We start from the raw sequence: 14,612 nt of genomic DNA on the forward strand, positions 1-14,612 counted from the left end.
TGCAGTTAACGCTTCAGATACGTACCTACTGTGTTAACTTATTGATGTGAAAATACATTCTACTCGTGAATAAACTAAGTACACTGATACTGTTTGTGTAAATGCGACTATGTATATTTTCAACAAAAAAAAAATTCATGAGCAGAGCAATACGCGCTGTAATTGTTATTGGTTTAAAACTTGAGGTGAACCTACTAGAAAGTTATATGCAGAGGGTGTTCCCTATACTTGCACTTCTGTTGAACTCCGAATATACAATTTTATTTTTTGACATTGTGTTAAGTATGATGAATTATAAATGCAATAGGGGCATATTAAGGCAGGCCATGATTGCATCAAATCTTTCGAAACATGAAAATTTGCAACACAAAAAGGCCGATTCAATATGTTTTGTATGTCCGTCCCGCCGCAAATTTAATGGTTGCACAGGTGAGATGATCTCAAGCAAGCAAGACCCGTTCATCGAGGCATGGTGGTGTAGCGCCGGCGCCGCGTTGTACGGCGCGTGCGGCGCGCGCACGCTGCAGGGCTGGCGCCACGTGCCAGACTCCCCGCGCCGCGACTGCGCGCGCGCCGCCGCCGTATGCGCGCTCGCCGCCACCTCCGTGCTCATCGTTGACACCATTCGCGTGCTCTGCGCGGACGACGGTACCTCAATCGCCAGCTCCCCCAAAAAACCAACCAAATCCAAAGGTCCTCTACTAGGGCTAAACCTAACAAATTACAACAAATTACCTGTGTGCATGACTAACTGGACTACTCCTAAACTCGCTCCCGCCAAAGTACCCATGAATCGCACTACGAATGTGGATAATAATAATACCAGGCTAGATTTGAGTGCTCCCAAAATATCCCCTCAGAAATTTGCCCTTCAAAAATTCCCTGAGGCTTGTCGTCCTCTAAAAATGGAACCAAAAATGATCCGATCATTCTGGTAATTTATCAGTCTTAATTAAGATTGCACTTAAACTATAATTGACTTATTATGCGAATGTGGTGCTATTGTAAAAATAATATATATGTTCGTCGTTTAGATAAATGTCCTAGTGAGTAGATTGAATGCCAGTGGAATAAAGTACTTATGTATAACTTTTTATCGTACTTTATACAAATTAAATTATACTACTACTACTAGAAAAGAAATTAACTTATTATTAATTAACTATTAGCAACAATTAGTTAACTATAATCTACTTAAAAAATGTTAAATAATTTGTATTAAAAATAGTACTGGTCGGGTGCGGTGCACGAAAATGCAACCGTATCATAGTCATAGCACTTTGAAGCTACTGAGCCCAGAATTACGTTTGACTTTGTTTACTGAATAAATACGCCTGTGACTGGTGTTATTTTATTTTCTTTAGATTACCTGGGGTTTTACCTTTATGCTACTACGTCAGCTGGCTCGGTATTATGACGTTTTGATGTTTGTTTGGTCGACGTATCCCGAATTAAAAAAAGGAAACTGGATTATGTACAATATTTTTAATTAGGTATAGACTTTTATCATATAAAAACAAAACTCTTCAAACAAATACAAGCCGAACGAGGTCACACGTACGCGCACACATTGGGTAAGGGTAGTAAGAAACTACAATATCAAGGGTTTGGTCGCGAAAATGTATAATAAAGGATCAGGAAAAATCATAGCAAAAATGCCAGTCAAGTTACCTTTTTTATGCAATTTAAGTTAATATGCAAACCCTAATATTTTCGCGGCCAGATTGAATTAATTACATTCTAATTTTACAACGCTTATTTAGCTCTGCTCTTAGAACTGAGGTCGTCCTTGTCGACGGCACAGAGTGCCAGTAGCGCGTCAACGATGAGCAGAACTGTGGCAGCGATGGCGCACATGGCGGCCGCGCGCGCATGCGTCCGGCGCGGGCAGTCGGGCACGTCGCGCCAGCCGAGCAGCGTGAGCGCGCCGCACGCGCCGAACAGCACGGCGCCGGCGCACGACCACCACGCGTCCACGAACGCGTCTGACGTCGCCGACACCGCCTCCCCTGGTAAAGTCACCCGAAATCACACTCGTAGACAAGATGTAGGCGAGTCGTTCTAAACCTATCCTCACTTCTTTCTCCTATTAATAGCTAGAGTCGGACCAGAAAAAGTCTGCAGCGGATTTGATAGTCCACGCAGTGCAAGTGTCATTTATACGTCATAATTTCATAGAAGTTTGACGTTTAAAATAACACTTTCACTGCGTGGGCTATCATATCCCCTCAACTGTGGGAGCGCCTTTCAGGCGGTCATAAAATTGGCGGTTTATCTGTGGCTCAACCTGCCAGGTTCGCATAATTTGCGCCTAAACTTAAGGTAAAATATCAGTGAAACATATGTTTAACTCGCTCTGACATATTTAATCGTGGAGTGAATGAAGCAAGACAGCTAGCAAGCGAACATTTGAATGATCAACGGTTGAAAAAGTCGTTAACTTTCGTCAGTCAAAAACAGCCACTGTGACGAGTAGGATGTTACGTGTTTTTATAGTAAAATTGTGGATTTTTATGGTGAAACCGTTAAAAAGCTGAGGAAATGTCAGTAAACTTTTGTTAATATTATGTTTGGGTGTGTTTTTAGAATAATATAAGTGCTAAAGGTGTGAAGAAATGACATGCCAAGTCATAGCCGAAATTTTCTTACTCGGTTTCTTATTATTTGTATAAGTTTTACTATGTCTCAAAACAATCATAATATGTCGTAGTTCATATAGATTATATTAAATACAATGAAATTAGTTTAAAATCTGTTTAAAGTGAATAATAGCTATCAAACTAAATAACGGTCGGCACATAACCTCTCGGGCTGTCGCAACAGACTGGACGAGCACCTGCCAGGCTGTCGCCACAGACGGCGCTGTCATGTTACTAACGCACGTTTGCATAGCATGGACATTCCACTTACTAACTAATTCTACGATACTTCTCTTTCCACATAGGCTATAATAACACAGCTCAGCGCAACTGTAATGAGTGAGAGCAATGGCTGGACATTTAATTTGTAAGATTATAGTTTTGTCCATGAAGTCTTTATACTGAGATCGACGAGTATAAAAAATTTAATATAAATTAATTATGCAAGGGTTTTAATACGGGTACTAGGCGACAGTGATGATGATGATGATAATAATAATGATGGTGGTGGGGTTTGCTATTAAGATTTTAGGTGTTACTCTTCACACATTCTGAAATATCCCTTTATTGCTCTTACGGTCTAGGTATGTCCATATTAATCAAACCATATAGATGTGATTTGGTCTATATTTGTCTTGTTTTCAGATCAAGTTTTTAGATGTTTTTTGTTTAATAAGAACAAGTGCGATTATTTATTATTAAATATTGTTTCATTAATACCCTGAGAAACGGAATTTCTTTGGATTAAGGCTGCTGGTTGCTGTGATTTTTCAACATTTTGTGGGCTATCAATGGTGCATGAATAAATAAAAGCATTTTTTAAACATTTCTTACCATATAACTACTGCACCTGCATTACTATTACTTTGGCCACAGATAGTTTACAACTTAAATTTCTTATTTATGTATAAAATTATTACATAGGGTGTGGTAGGACGTTACTCCACAATGCATGTAATTAGAAACTTATTTACGTGCGCCATTTCTAGGGCAGACATAATTTCAATAAACTTTTCAAATGGTATATTTCATGTATTTAATTGATAAGCCTGATATTTTATGTTTTTTTGATGTGTATGATTATAAATTATGTACATTATTAGAGTAACAGATACGCCTAAAAACTGTTTATTTTTTTATTACAATAGAAAATGAAAGATACATTTCGGTACCTATAATTTGAATTCGACTGTACAGTTATTTTATGTTAGTTTAATTGGTCGTAATTTTAAGTAGCAGTTAGATAATTAAATAAAGAGCAGAAAAAATACAAACTATAGACTGTATCATTGTAAAAAACGGAATAAATCGCAATTTTCCACTTGCACGTGGACCTAGAAACCCTGTCTGTGGAGCAGACCCCTTAGGCTGCCACAGATGAGGGGGAGCGGCCATATTCATCTCCCACAGCTGAGGGGATATCCGCTGCAGACTATTCTTGGTCAAACTCTAGACCTCTCGAGAGCGATTACGCTTGTGAGAATATTTACAAGGCAATACTCTGTTTGAAACAGTTTAGGCGGAAATAATACAGGTACGAAAGCTGAAATGAAAATCTGCTTTTAGTCTAGATTTAATCCCGCTTGATGGTGCCCTTAACGCCACTTCTGTTAGGGGCCTTATTTTCCGAGATATAATGGCTTGTTTTATGAACTCGCTCTAGTTGGTATATCTACATCTCATATTCATTTACTCTTTATTTTTGACGACTGTATTTTGTACAGTCCATTGAGGTTTATTAACTTAGGATTCAGCGAAAAACAGTGTGTTGAAAAACTCTCTACGGCTTAGATGAACCTAAGAGAGTAGATACACGCGACCGATTTAAGCGATCCCTCCAATTAAAAATAACTGTCGATTGGATAAAGTAATATGAGGTCATCCATTAATTACGTCACACGTTTAGGGGGTGGGAGGGGGTCAAGAAAATGTGACATGTTGTGACATGGGGGAGGGGGAGTCACAAACATGGTGACGTCATTTTAACTTCATGACTATTCGTCAGTAACCGAAAATTAATTTATATTTTTTATTCGCTGTACATTTAAATAATGAGGTTTTGGAATTGGAAGTAGGTAATTTTCGTTCCTAATTGGTTGTGTGTTATAAAATTACTAATATTTCTTTTACCAAAAATATTTTTTTATTAAAAAAATAATGCCGAGTTAGTATTGCCGATTTCGTTGAAAACAAAATTGCCTAAAATGTGACGTCACACCAGGTGGGGAGGGATTTGCAAAATGTGACCAAGTGTGACAAGGAGGGGGGAGGGGTCAAAAAACCTAGAAATTCGTGTGACGTAATTAATGGATGATCCCTATATGTATAGTAGGTGTTCCAGTTATCGTATTCTGTAAATTATGCTTTAACGCCATAAATGCACGTACTTAAAATAATTAGGAATCAAAACGTTCATTTGGAGGTTTTAATTTCCATAAAAGTCGCATTTATACAAACAATTGAGTATATCATAAAACACTGCAATGATAATATATGACATTGAAAACTACGAGCTACAAGGCGAGAAGTGTACTTTATTGTGAATAATCTAGGACAGGAAAAGCTGCCGGATGTCGATTGTCAGTCCCGTAATCCTAAGCATATCGGGTCGTTCGAACGGATATAAAAAAATATTTATTCGTATTGCTGTTGCATTTTAGCGGCATGCACTTACTAAAAAGTTCACTTCTCATTATTTAAAGCTTACTATCACACGCTCGTTTCCTCGTTCAATTCCTCAGAGTCCAAATATCCCATGCTCAGATCCAGGAACATGAGTAAAGCGTTGATAAGGGCCAGACTTGCTGCCACAGTGCCAGCCGTGGGATCTCCGGTGCGAGGCACGATCGAGGACTTCATCCGCGCGGAGAGCACCAAGCCGCCGCACAGGGAGAACATGATCATCCCCACAATGCCAAAATACATGTCTTGGAGAAGATCCAGCGGCGCGAATATCATCTCCCCTAGAACGTTCAGCTTTGTTAGGGCTCATTTAGATGATGCGAGAACTCGCATGCGATTTTAGTTACATTGCGGACAATTGAGGCTACATCAATTCAGCCGACCGATCAAATAACGCAATGTAATGAAACTCGCATGCGAGTTCGCGCGCCGTCTAAATCAGCCCTTACTTAGGGGTCATCCATTAATTACATCACACGTTTAGGGGGAGGGAGGGGGTCAAGAAAATGTGACATATTGTGACATGGGGGAGGGGGGAGACACAAACTTTGTGACGTCACTTTAACTTTATCAGTAACCGATAATTATTTCATTCGCTGTACATTTAAATAACAAGTTTTTAAAACGATAATCGTTTTTATTCGTTTAATTTTCTTTCCTAAGCAGTTTTGGGTTATAAAATTACTAATATTTATATCGTCAAAAATATTTTGATAAAATATTAATAATACTTAGGTACTTACTTAATTCGATTTGGCGATTTCGTAGAAAAAATGTGACCTCACACTAGGGGGGAGGGGTTTGCCAAATGTGACCAAGTGTGACAAGGAGGGGGGGAGGGGTCAAAAACCTAGAAATTCGTGTGTCGTAATTAATGGATGACCCCTTACCTAGTTATATGAACAGCAGTGGCGTGACGTCCGGCTGTCGTCCTAGATAAATTTTGTCTCAAAGGCAGCAAATAAGACAGCAATATAAAAATGGGAGTATGAATGTTTTGGACGCCTCGCCACTGAATTAAGTACAGGGTGCAAACTTCGATGGATTTTGTTGGTGATCGTATTTCTCGTGAATAAAATTCTTCTCGTCTTAAAGCGATCGAAAAATATGGAGATATGGTAATATACACCGTGTTTTTTTTTTATTTCCGTTAATTTCGAGGGTGCATTCCTGAGCTTAAATTAAGTAACTTTCTCAAAGACACCGATGTTCTAATTAACTCCATTTCGGAGATAATCAATAATTTATTTTTTTCCTATAAGGCCTCTACAAGCGTGTACACTTGCCTTAGGGCTGGTTTACATATTGGTTAGTGTTAATAATGAGTTCATACATTTGCTACTAAACTTAAGTACAATCTCGGTCGATCGATGTGTGAAATGACATTGATATGTCACAGATTTCAATTATTTGGTTGAGTTAAATGTAATGCCCGTGTTACAACAACGCTATGTGCTACATTTAATTACTTTTTAAACTTAATTTTTTCTTTAAAAAAAGCAAAAATATTTTTTTATTTGAAAATTAACTATGCCAATTAGTTCACTTAAACGTTCTTAACCATACCCCGAAGTTAACGGAATTCAATAAAAACACGGTGTATAGGAACGACCATTAGATTCTCGTAGAAAAGGTATTAACATGGGTAAATTAACAATAAAATCAACGGGGTATTGCCGGTGTTTGTATAAATGCGACTTCTTTATTAACCTCTCTAATATCAGATATGGTGACCCTACAACCTACAACCCTAAATAGTTAAGCACTAGAAACAACTGTAGAGTTCGGCCATCTAAAACTTACACATAATTAAATATATGTAATGGAAAATAGTTGTCAATTCTTACCGACTATTTCTCCCGAAAGCACCACTATGAAGCCAACATATGTTCCGGAGCATAAGATCAGAGTGGGCACGTCTGTGAGGTCGTAACTGTAGTGGTGAAGCACTAGGCATGCTATTGTTAAAAGCTGTAAGAATACGAGGAATTTATTTATTCAGGTTTTTGGTGAAATTAGAATGGCTGGGTCCACACAGAGCGAGCATATGCGCGAGGCAAATTCCTCGCGCACAAAACGGCCAGTGTAGACGTGCCTCGCGCGCGCGCTATGTTCGCTCTGTGTGGACCCGGCTAATGATGACGCATGTCTGGATTAAGTTTGCCTTATGATTAAGATTTACTTTATCAAACAATTCATCGTATATTTTAAGGTTTTCTTCAACTTTATGTTATAAAAATAAAGGATCAAAACTTGACGGAAATAGGTCCATATCAGTCCAGTCTAGGACACTAAGGGCCTTTAGCTATGTATTTTGTTTATTCAATTAATAATTTGAATTAAAAAAGTCTGATCTGATCTGATACTATGTAATTTCATTTAAATTTAAATGGTAACAATTTAATACGGTCAAATTAAAAGTAAACAACCCAGCCATTCAATTTTGTGCCTTATCTATCAGATATTTAATAGATCTTTAGGAATACTTACAAGTTCGGTGAGTTTGATCAGACAAGTAGGTATTAACATTGTTTGAATTTATAATAAAACTAATTTATAAATATGTATTGCAAGTAAATTGATTAAATGTCGTTTATTAATTTAAGTACATGACAACCAAATTTGACAGTGGAACATGTCTGTTATAGACACGATTCTTATCACAGACAAACTATACTGACATGTGAATCATTTGAAAAAGGTGCAATAGTGACAAATTCGTATCTATGCCTGAAATAAATTAAAAAATAAAGTTTTTAATAATATATGTATAGGTAGTTCAAAATAGACGGTTTCAGTTTTAACACTTGCTTTATTTATTAAGATCAACCTAAATCGTAGGGTCTATAAGTTTGAAACAAAAAAAAACCCCTTTTGTTTTTTTTACTACATGGCAAAAGAATCAGGGTTGGGCAGTATTTCAATTACATGTATTTGAAATACGTATTTGAAATACATTGTAGTATTTTGTATTTGTATTTCAAATACTACCTGGAAAAGTATTTTGTATTTGGTATTTCAAATACTGCACTCACATGTATTTTGTATTTTGTATTTCAAATACTTCAAGCTTCAAAATACATTTCTACAAAATACATTTTATTAAATTCTATGATCCTAAAATGGAACGTTTTTTTTTTAAATATAATGTACAACTTGTACGAGGGCAAATATGTACCATGCGCGAGTTATTCTGCGCGGAACTTTTCGTCAACAGCCAGGGGATAGAGTCATTACAGTAGTTTCCGTCCATGCTCTAGTTTTCGACCACTTGACAGAAGGCAAATAATATATTTCATTTTTAATTTACTATTTGCAGCAATGTAGGTTTATATTCAAATTTCGTCAAGTGGATGAAAACTAGAGCTGGACGAAAACAAGCGCAATGACCCTATACGTTTTTAGGAAAGGATATTCGTTAAACAAACTAAACGATTAGACAAAAAGAATTAAAAGTATTTTGTATTTTGTATTTGAAATACATTATTTTAAACACTGTAATTTGTATTTTGTATTTCAAATACCAGTCACCAAAGTAGTTTGTATTTGGTATTTCAAATACTTTTAAAAATGTATTTTGTAATTTGTATTTGAAATACGTGGAAGCCAGTATTTTGCCCAACCCTGAAAAGAATAAGGTTAATTAGTCAGTTAAACTATGGAGTTTCTTGTTAACTACGGAACCCTAAAAATTAGTGATGTACCGACTATTGATTTGGCCGACTAGCCGACTAGCCGACTAATCGGCGCTCGAATGGCCGATTAGTCGGCCGACTAGTCGGCTAGTCGGCCATATCATTAGTTTCGTATAAGTTCAGGTGAAAAACAATAGTTTTGCTCTTTTGGTTGCGCTATTCATATATTAGCTTGGCTAAAAGGTGTTCTCTATAGGTTCAAAGACCTATCACAAGAATCCTCGTTGAATTTCTGTCTTTCTTTTATTTTATTTTGCAATCCTGATGAGCAGACCGTCACTACACGGTACAACTTGTAGGAGGTATTTCCAAGCGTCAGCGTCTTTACGCGCAACGTGTCCTGTTTATAAGTCTCTAAATTTTGCAATAACCTTAATAGTTCCCCATGGCTCCACCATTAAAAAAAAACAAAAACTGAATTATAATAAAATCCTTTAAGTATAGAACTTAGCCATGAAATTACACGAGAATCAGTTGAGATCGACCTGTAGAGGAAAACACCAGCCCACCACCATACGATAACGATCAAACGGTCAATTATATGAACAAAAGTTTTAACACCCTGTATAGGTATTTTGGTAAAATAGACATAAAACATATGGTAAATATTAACTGTTGGTTTCTTTTTTTCTGTTTTTCTTTCACTAATAAAGTGCCGACTAATCGGCCATTTTTGCCGACTAGTCGCCGACTAATCGCCGACTACAAATGTGGCCGGATAGTCGGCTTCAGGGTTGGGCAGTATTTCAATTACATGTATTTGAAATACGTATTTGAAATACATTGTAGTATTTTGTATTTGTATTTCAAATACTACCTGGAAAAGTATTTTGTATTTGGTATTTCAAATACTGCACTCACATGTATTTTGTATTTTGTATTTCAAATACTTCAAGCTTCAAAATACATTTCTACAAAATACATTTTATTAAATTCTATGATCCTAAAATGGAACGTTTTTTTTTTAAATATAATGTACAACTTGTACGAGGGCAAATATGTACCATGCGCGAGTTATTCTGCGCGGAACTTTTCGTCAACAGCCAGGGGATAGAGTCATTACAGTAGTTTCCGTCCATGCTCTAGTTTTCGACCACTTGACAGATAGGCAAATAATATATTTCATTTTTAATTTACTATTTGCAGCAATGTAGGTTTATATTCAAATTTCGTCAAGTGGATGAAAACTAGAGCTGGACGAAAACAAGCGCAATGACCCTATACGTTTTTAGGAAAGGATATTCGTTAAACAAACTAAACGATTAGACAAAAAGAATTAAAAGTATTTTGTATTTTGTATTTGAAATACATTATTTTAAACACTGTAATTTGTATTTTGTATTTCAAATACCAGTCACCAAAGTAGTTTGTATTTGGTATTTCAAATACTTTTAAAAATGTATTTTGTAATTTGTATTTGAAATACGTGGAAGCCAGTATTTTGCCCAACCCTGGTCGGCTTTCCCGACTAGTCGGCGACTAGTCGGTACATCCCTACTAAAAATTCTTAGTAGATAAACACGTTTAACTCCGAATTTACACTGCCATCTATTGGTGTTAGCTTAAAGTTCATACTACTTTCAGTGTACAAAAGCAAAGCCAACTTAATACCTGAACTTGTTGTACTTGTAGTTCTAAAGAGTGTTCGTAGATGGCGTGAATCATAAATTACCGTAATAAAATACATTGTTTTGTCGAATAACAGTGAGAAAGTGAATTTCTTTTTGTACAATTGACTATACCTACTGATCATTTTCAATAAACTAAAAGGTTACTTAGCATTGGGGTTTCCTTAGGTTGGCCCGGGTGCGGTACACGGTTCAATCACAGAAGTGTTGGACCAAAAGTTGTTAGGTACTTATATTTTTGTATAATTAGTTACTTAATTTGAGTTGCTATGTAAGTAGTTTAAGACGCAAATAACGGTTTCTTTTTAACTATGTATTTGAATTTTTATGTAAAAAAATTATTTTATTAAATTATATAAACTATGAATTAAGACCTGTGCCCTGTTTATAAAAAGCTTGTAACTTGTAATACAAGTGGAAGTCCCTTTTGTCATTTTTGTTAGAAAGGTACTTCCACTTGTATTTATTACAAGTTAGTAGCTTTTGATAAACAGGGCACTGATATGAGTGATATGTACATACAAAATTTGCATGTACTTAACAATAATAATTAAATTAATTAATTAATTTGTAGGTATCCAGGCAGGTACCAATTTATTTATAAATACTATAGCGGACGTCTTTAGAAAAAAAAATAGATTTTAGTGTGTACTATTGTTTAACTCAGGCGCTTTAATTAGACAACTAACATCATATTAAGCTAGCTTCGAAGGTCGAATTGTTTAGATATGGTGTAAGCATTGAGGTAATTTGTTGTGATTGAATCACACACCACAAGTCAAGGATCATGCGTGGGAACATGATAAGGTGATAATACCTCCATAATAGAGGGACACTATTTTTTTTTTCTGTACAAACGAAAGAAAAAGAATTTTGGTGTGTGTAAAAAATAAATTAAAATAATAAATCGCCATTCTAACGTACTCGTATTGTTCCGTTCCGGCTATATGCGGAGGTTTCGCTAAAATAATTATGTACCTATAAAAATTCCTAAGTCATCGCTCATTAAAAACTTCATACTTTAAACTTCGATAACTGTATAATCGCATTATTATCTACTTGTTAAATTACTTAATGTAAGATAAATTGTCAGTGTAAAACTAATTTTAAGTTTTTGCTATAACAGTGATCAATGGTAGGCCAATCTTTGGCATAACTTAGCTCATGATGTAATATTTTGTACATAATTGTCATACTTATTCTCGTATTCATGATAAGCTACGTCGCTGAGAACAGGTTAAATAATGAGGTAAATATTGGACCCGATCATTATGCTTAGCTTGGGACTTCCTTTTTAAAACAGGTTCTTAGTTTGTTAGTGGCAAATGTGCTTGCATGGAACTTGAAACTGAAATTATTTAATTAATTAGTTGCCTGCTCGCTTGTCTATTTATAGACCGACCACTTAACTGAGTCCTCGCCTGCGTCTTCGAGTTCGTTCTAGAAGTTAAAAAGAATCCAATCATTTTGGGGACTTTTCAAGCATTAAAGGAAGGTGATCGACTCCTGCACAACACTGCATAAAAATTAGGCTCATAAGTGCAATTCATATCAAAATTCAGCTCTCTGATATGATGTATGAATGTATAACTCATTTTGAGCTTAACAAGTGGGCTCTTTACATTGCATGTCTGTTGTTTATCACTTCAACTGAAACAGGGGCCAAATTCGAAATGTACAACTGTCAGATTTCGCATCCACGTCAAATCAACAGTTGATTTTATTGCATACTGAGTGTTGATTCCATCAACGGTGGATAATATCATTTGGTTTAACCAAAACTCAACTCTAAACTAAGGGTGGTTCGGTTTGGTTTGCTTGTCACCCTAACTGTGGATTGTTAATGTCAAATTTTGACATTGTACGTATTCGAGAACTTATGATTTTTCCCACATCAACGGGAGATCAACGCGATACGTCAAACATCGCTTGTCGAATAGGGGCAGTTCTCTTGAGGCATAAGTGCCGCGATGCGGAAGTTACCCATCCAATGAAATAACGCATCGAAAATAATTAAGTTGATTAATTTCAGAGGACTTGATTCATTGGTATTCGTCATCCACAGCACTTTACATCCAATGCTGGGCAAAGCTCCTATTATGGCTATGTTGTATTGTTATTGTACCTAAGTACATGATCCTCTTGGTAGTGATACCACTCGAACCATGAATTAATTAATTATTACTGTAAGTACCCCGTATTTATTTTTGTATGGCAGATAAAGTCAAAGTAAGCATGTCTGATATTGTCTAAATAAATTACCTACTGCGAGGACTTATTTAGGTTTCATGAATTTCATATTTTAATTATCGCTTGGTTTTATAGATCGCAAATTAGGTAGGTACTACTAAATATAGCGGACCTAGATCTTGGTTGTTATTTTTCTCATTATAATTATAATAGGTAAGTAGGTACTTACAGTATACTTACATTTAGTTTTTCTTCTTCCTTGCGTTATCCCGGCATTTTGCCACGGGTCAGTTTGCCATTTACTTAGTTTTTATATCCCAGGTACCTATTAAAAATACTGTTCGATTGTGGAATTTTACTCAATCTGTCTAGTTTTGTATTAAATTGAGTTGGGTTGGGCAGATTGGATAGGAAACTGTTCAATCGAGCTTCTATATATTTTATCTGATGGGATATAAAAACAAAACTTATCTCCTCTAGGTATTGACGCCCACCACCGTAATCGTGGGAAACAAATTATGTAAAGTTGTACAAATTGTAAACAGTCGCCATCAGATATATCGGAGCGGCCAGGGTGCTCACAAATAACTGAACACGCCTCTATTGTCAAGGCGTTAGAGTGCGTGTTCAGATATTGTGAACACCTTGGCCGCTCCTATATATCTGATGGCGACTGTAGTAGGCAGCATTCTTAATAATATCAAAATCAGATCAAAATGTCATCAATCATCTACGTACCATCAATACAACATCTACTACTTTTAGAATTCATCTCAAATCTCAACTAGTCTGCTATTAGTTGACCTCGATATCACAGTAGCTATGGTTGGTAAACGAAGGTCTCACGTAAGTTATCTGACTTAAAGGTAAGCTTTGAAAATAAAATAACAGCCCTGCCCATCTGTAGCCTTCATCGGACGAAAATGGCCAAACTACCTCATCGATTGAGTCGTTCATGACGTCACCATACTGCAAGAAAGACCTCAATATATGTGGTGTCACCACAATATCCTGAGTTTTACGGATATTCCTGCAACTAAAGCCAACAGCCAACGCCCACATTATACGAGACGGTAGCTAAGCCACAAAGATATTCCAGCACCAATATAAACAGTAAAAGTTAATTATAGAATCAAGCTGCATATAAAAATATTAGGCCGGCGTCGAATGCTTTGATGCTAACGCCTGACTCAGAACAACTATAATAAGATTTAAAAGATAGGGACGTGTTTTTATGAGTTCCGGAATAGTAAAGCCATGGACACACGAACGATGATCTCATCCCCTCGAGGGCGTCACGCCACGCCGCGCGCCGTAGTAGAAACTCGCGCCACGCCAGTTCTTCCAGAGCCCCCACAACAAGTACCCGCGCCGTGCGCTCGCCGAGTGTAAACAAACAGTGTTGTCTGACTTTAAATCTTCAAAATGGCCATCAGCAGACTGTCCATCCTTAAGTTCTTGGAGCTGGTGAGATTATATTTAATTTAATGTTATATTACTTATTGGCTTTTGTGGGTAGCGGATGTTATTCACCCATTTCAAATGTGGAGTCTTAATAAATTCGTTAATGCATGGACATGGACTATAAATGTTTCTATTAATACTGCGTAATACTTGTAGGTATACACAGTGGCTTCAGATTAAATGGAATAGTATAGTCTAAACACAACTCTATTGTTAGGCTATCAAGATTGAATTTTCCACTTTCGTTTTCAGTGAGTAATGACCGGTCTGTTGTTGTTGTGCCCTTAGAAGGCGTCAATGACTTCTATTAAATT

The 14,612-nt window shown here is 36.5% G+C and overlaps 2 protein-coding genes across 4 annotated transcripts in view; one reads left to right on the top strand and one right to left on the bottom strand.

The window, feature by feature from the left end:
* Positions 1 to 1,682: 1,682 nt before the first annotated feature.
* Positions 1,683 to 7,971, bottom strand: LOC134667692 (uncharacterized). Of its 3 annotated transcripts, XM_063525115.1 has the most exons (4): positions 7,812 to 7,971; positions 7,169 to 7,292; positions 5,347 to 5,602; positions 1,871 to 2,009 (listed from the first exon to the last, which is right to left on the bottom strand). In XM_063525115.1, the coding sequence occupies exons 1-3, from the start codon at positions 7,848 to 7,850 to the stop codon at positions 5,349 to 5,351; spliced, it is 417 nt and encodes a 138-aa protein (XP_063381185.1). In that variant the 5' UTR covers positions 7,851 to 7,971; the 3' UTR covers positions 1,871 to 2,009; positions 5,347 to 5,348. The 3 variants fall into 3 exon arrangements, with proteins under 3 accessions (XP_063381186.1, XP_063381185.1, XP_063381184.1); XM_063525116.1 differs by lacking the exon at positions 5,347 to 5,602 and having other exon boundaries at positions 1,683 to 2,009; XM_063525114.1 differs by lacking the exon at positions 1,871 to 2,009 and having other exon boundaries at positions 5,278 to 5,602.
* A 6,177-nt stretch (positions 7,972 to 14,148) lies between these two features.
* LOC134667463 (uncharacterized) overlaps positions 14,149 to 14,612 on the top strand; it is a 36,016-nt gene continuing 35,552 nt past the window's right edge. The window contains exon 1 of the mRNA XM_063524882.1: positions 14,149 to 14,301. Coding sequence (XP_063380952.1) covers positions 14,260 to 14,301 — 42 coding nt within the window. The 5' untranslated portion in view covers positions 14,149 to 14,259. The remainder of the gene's footprint in view (positions 14,302 to 14,612) is intronic.

The sequence above is a fragment of the Cydia fagiglandana genome, chromosome 9 (assembly GCF_963556715.1).
Source record: "Cydia fagiglandana chromosome 9, ilCydFagi1.1, whole genome shotgun sequence".
Classification (NCBI taxonomy): Eukaryota; Metazoa; Arthropoda; class Insecta; order Lepidoptera; family Tortricidae; genus Cydia; species Cydia fagiglandana.

Coding starts and splice junctions, on each gene's coding strand:
- LOC134667692 (XM_063525116.1), bottom strand. CDS start 7,850: ATGTTAATACCTACTTGTCTGATCAAACTCACCGAACTT. Junction 7,293..7,811: donor TGATCAAACTCACCGAACTT/GTAAGTATTCCT, acceptor GTATTCTTACAG/CTTTTAACAATAGCATGCCT. Junction 2,010..7,168: donor GCTTTCGGGAGAAATAGTCG/GTAAGAATTGAC, acceptor TGACTTTACCAG/GGGAGGCGGTGTCGGCGACG.